This window comes from Centruroides sculpturatus, unplaced genomic scaffold (genome assembly GCF_000671375.1).
Source record: "Centruroides sculpturatus isolate CEXI.00-Female unplaced genomic scaffold, Cexi_2.0 scaffold72, whole genome shotgun sequence".
In the NCBI taxonomy this organism is placed as follows: domain Eukaryota; kingdom Metazoa; phylum Arthropoda; class Arachnida; order Scorpiones; family Buthidae; genus Centruroides; species Centruroides sculpturatus.
The window spans coordinates 609,972-614,106 of NW_019384336.1; the positions used below are offsets into that span (position 1 = coordinate 609,972).

At 40.3% G+C, this 4,135-nt stretch overlaps 1 protein-coding gene across 1 annotated transcript; it reads left to right on the plus strand.

The window, feature by feature from the left end:
• Positions 1 to 21: 21 nt before the first annotated feature.
• On the plus strand, positions 22 to 1,671 carry LOC111631907. The gene has a single exon (XM_023376247.1). It carries the CDS (start codon positions 289 to 291, stop codon positions 976 to 978), a length of 690 nt encoding a protein of 229 aa, XP_023232015.1. The 5' UTR covers positions 22 to 288; the 3' UTR covers positions 979 to 1,671.
• Positions 1,672 to 4,135: the final 2,464 nt, after the last annotated feature.

Here is a 4,135-nt window from a genome sequence, read left to right on the forward strand (position 1 = left end):
ATGTGGGTTTTAGGCGAGTAACATTCCTAAACCGTTAAGACAATAAAATTTACGAGGGGTTGCGGGGGAGGCGAGGAGAACGAGGGAGAGTCAAGCAAGGGGAGAAGTGAGAAAGGACAAAAAGACGTTACGAAGACGAGAATATCATCATTCTATCAAAACGGTTATGACGGTTACGAACACTGGATTATTGTCATTTCTATTTCTCTATCTCAATAATTATCACTACAAATTTTGGGGGTTCGTCCGGGATATTGAGAAATTCATACGAGAACTTTTAGAAGTGCAATGGAGTCCAGACAAGATGGCGGAGTTAGTGACGCTGCGGTGAACGACAAAGAACTACGACTGACTGTTGTAACTAAGGACAATACGATGCCGGATGTGAAACATCTTAAGTGTGCTGATCTGAAAATCGAACTAGGACGACGAAAATTGAAAACCACGGGTAGCAAGAGAGAGTTGGTGCAAAGATTGGAGGCAGCACTTTTGATTGATAACGCCAGAGACAATGACGTGCAAAGCGACAATGATACTGACGAAAGTGAGGACGAAGATAGTAATATAATGCGCTATAAAAGTGAGTACGCTAAGCCAATGTTTACCTTCAGAGATGTTGATGAATCCCTTGAAACATTCAGTGGTGACGACGGAAAGAATGTTGTAAAATGGATCTCTAATTTTGAAGACATGGCAGAAATGTGTAATTGGAATGGCATGCAGAAAATAATTTACGCAAAACGACTACTCAGAGGTTCAGCAAGAATGTACGTGAACTACGAACAATGCACCAAATCATGGCAAGCATTAAAAGAAGCCCTTTGCGCTGAATTTGCTCCAAAACTGAACAGCAGGAAGAATCATAAGCAGCTGTCGATGGAAGTAAAGAATCAAAATGAGACTTACCAGGAATATATGTATCAGATGATTGAAATTTCGTCACAAATTACGATTGAGGACGAATCGGTAATACAATAGATCATCGATGGAATTCAGGATGAACAAGTAAGTAAGACAGTGCTGTATGGTGCTACTACTTTTAAAGAATTTCGACAAAAGCTGAGAATCTATGAAAACATGAGATCAAGTCATAAGCCAAGTGCTAAAATGACGGTGGGTTCTAAGAAGCTAGGGCGTGAGATTAAGCCTAATAATTCCTATGGAGATGAAAAACGTTATAACTGTGGCGGGAAAAACCACGTGAGTAAAAGTTGTCCAGAAAAAGACAAAGGAATGAAATGTTTTAGCTGTAATAATTTTGGTCATATTTCATCTAAATGCCCTCAAAATGTCGAGAAAAGAAGTTGTGAAGTAAAGGGAAAAGAAGTTAAAATAGGGGAAGCGGGCTTCACGGCACTTATAGATTCAGGAAGTGATATAAATTTGATGAGAGCCGATGATTACGTAAAGATGGGCGCACCAAAATTTACTGGAAATTCATTGGAATTTCATGGAGTAAGTGAGCGAAAGAGTTTTACACTTGGAAGTTTTTGGTCTGTAGTAAGTGTTGACAGAGACCAATTTTCAGTCCCCATACATGTAGTTCCTAGTTCATTCCTTGCTTATCAGTTGTTGTTGTGAGCCGACTTTCTAAAACAAGTTCATATTACTTTAAAAGGAGGCTGTGTTGAGAAAATTACCAAAGCAAAAGATGCAGAAGTATACGATATTAGAGAGGTTGCGCCGACGTTTTCAACGCGAAAACGTGTACGTCGGACGTTCAGCATCGCCTTCCTGTGAGTATAGAAGTTTGACAATGGCGTTTGGAACGTCAGTGGAATCATGCTCGACGTTCCAAACGCCATTGTCAAACTTCTATACTCACAGGAAGGCGATGCTGAACGTCCGACGTACACGTTTTCGCGTTGAAAACGTCGGCGCAACCTCTCTAATATCGTATACTTCTGCATCTTTTGCTTTGGTAATTTTCTCAACACAGCCTCCTTTTAAAGTAATATGAACTTGTTTTAGAAAGTCGGCTCACAACAACAACTGATAAGCAAGGAATGAACTAGGAACTACATGTATGGGGACTGAAAATTGGTCTCTGTCAACACTTACTACAGACCAAAAACTTCCAAGTGTAAAACTCTTTCGCTCACTTACTCCATGAAATTCCAATGAATTTCCAGTAAATTTTGGTGCGCCCATCTTTACGTAATCATCGGCTCTCATCAAATTTATATCACTTCCTGAATCTATAAGTGCCGTGAAGCCCGCTTCCCCTATTTTAACTTCTTTTCCCTTTACTTCACAACTTCTTTTCTCGACATTTTGAGGGCATTTAGATGAAATATGACCAAAATTATTACAGCTAAAACATTTCATTCCTTTGTCTTTTTCTGGACAACTTTTACTCACGTGGTTTTTCCCGCCACAGTTATAACGTTTTTCATCTCCATAGGAATTATTAGGCTTAATCTCACGCCCTAGCTTCTTAGAACCCACCGTCATTTTAGCACTTGGCTTATGACTTGATCTCATGTTTTCATAGATTCTCAGCTTTTGTCGAAATTCTTTAAAAGTAGTAGCACCATACAGCACTGTCTTACTTACTTGTTCATCCTGAATTCCATCGATGATCTATTGTATTACCGATTCGTCCTCAATCGTAATTTGTGACGAAATTTCAATCATCTGATACATATATTCCTGGTAAGTCTCATTTTGATTCTTTACTTCCATCGACAGCTGCTTATGATTCTTCCTGCTGTTCAGTTTTGGAGCAAATTCAGCGCAAAGGGCTTCTTTTAATGCTTGCCATGATTTGGTGCATTGTTCGTAGTTCACGTACATTCTTGCTGAACCTCTGAGTAGTCGTTTTGCGTAAATTATTTTCTGCATGCCATTCCAATTACACATTTCTGCCATGTCTTCAAAATTAGAGATCCATTTTACAACATTCTTTCCGTCGTCACCACTGAATGTTTCAAGGGATTCATCAACATCTCTGAAGGTAAACATTGGCTTAGCGTACTCACTTTTATAGCGCATTATATTACTATCTTCGTCCTCACTTTCGTCAGTATCATTGTCGCTTTGCACGTCATTGTCTCTGGCGTTATCAATCAAAAGTGCTGCCTCCAATCTTTGCACCAACTCTCTCTTGCTACCCGTGGTTTTCAATTTTCGTCGTCCTAGTTCGATTTTCAGATCAGCACACTTAAGATGTTTCACATCCGGCATCGTATTGTCCTTAGTTACAACAGTCAGTCGTAGTTCTTTGTCGTTCACCGCAGCGTCACTAACTCCGCCATCTTGTCTGGACTCCATTGCACTTCTAAAAGTTCTCGTATGAATTTCTCAATATCCCGGACGAACCCCCAAAATTTGTAGTGATAATTATTGAGATAGAGAAATAGAAATGACAATAATCCAGTGTTCGTAACCGTCATAACCGTTTTGATAGAATGATGATATTCTCGTCTTCGTAACGTCTTTTTGTCCTTTCTCACTTCTCCCCTTGCTTGACTCTCCCTCGTTCTCCTCGCCTCCCCCGCAACCCCTCGTAAATTTTATTGTCTTAACGGTTTAGGAATGTTACTCGCCTAAACCCCACATTCGGCCATCCTGACAGCTGACATCGTCCTCGATGTCCTCGTCTGACCGGTCGAATACTTCGTTAGTTGAACGGACCCACACTTTCATGTTGNTTGTCCTTTCTCACTTCTCCCCTTGCTTGACTCTCCCTCGTTCTCCTCGCCTCCCCCGCAACCCCTCGTAAATTTTATTGTCTTAACGGTTTAGGAATGTTACTCGCCTAAAACCCACATATATAACAGAGGAAAAGTGTAGCGCTCGGTCAAAAAATGATCCCTCCCAAATTTTTACATGTTTGGACTCGGGACACCTTGAAATTTCAAGATATGCAAAGATTCAAGGATTTTTTCTATGTGTGGATGTTAGACTGTGTGGGGGGCATGATTTCGTTCACCTCCACACATTCTGACCACACGATGATGTGTGGTCAGAGTGGTCAGAATACGAGTCGGATGGTTTAACACAGGAGTTAGTTATTTCAGTCAAAGTGGTTGAACTAAATCATGTCCCCATATACATTCTAACATCTTAAGCGAGAACATCTTAACGGGTTTTACTGTACTATTATAAAATGGCAAAAAAGCTTACTTTGAGG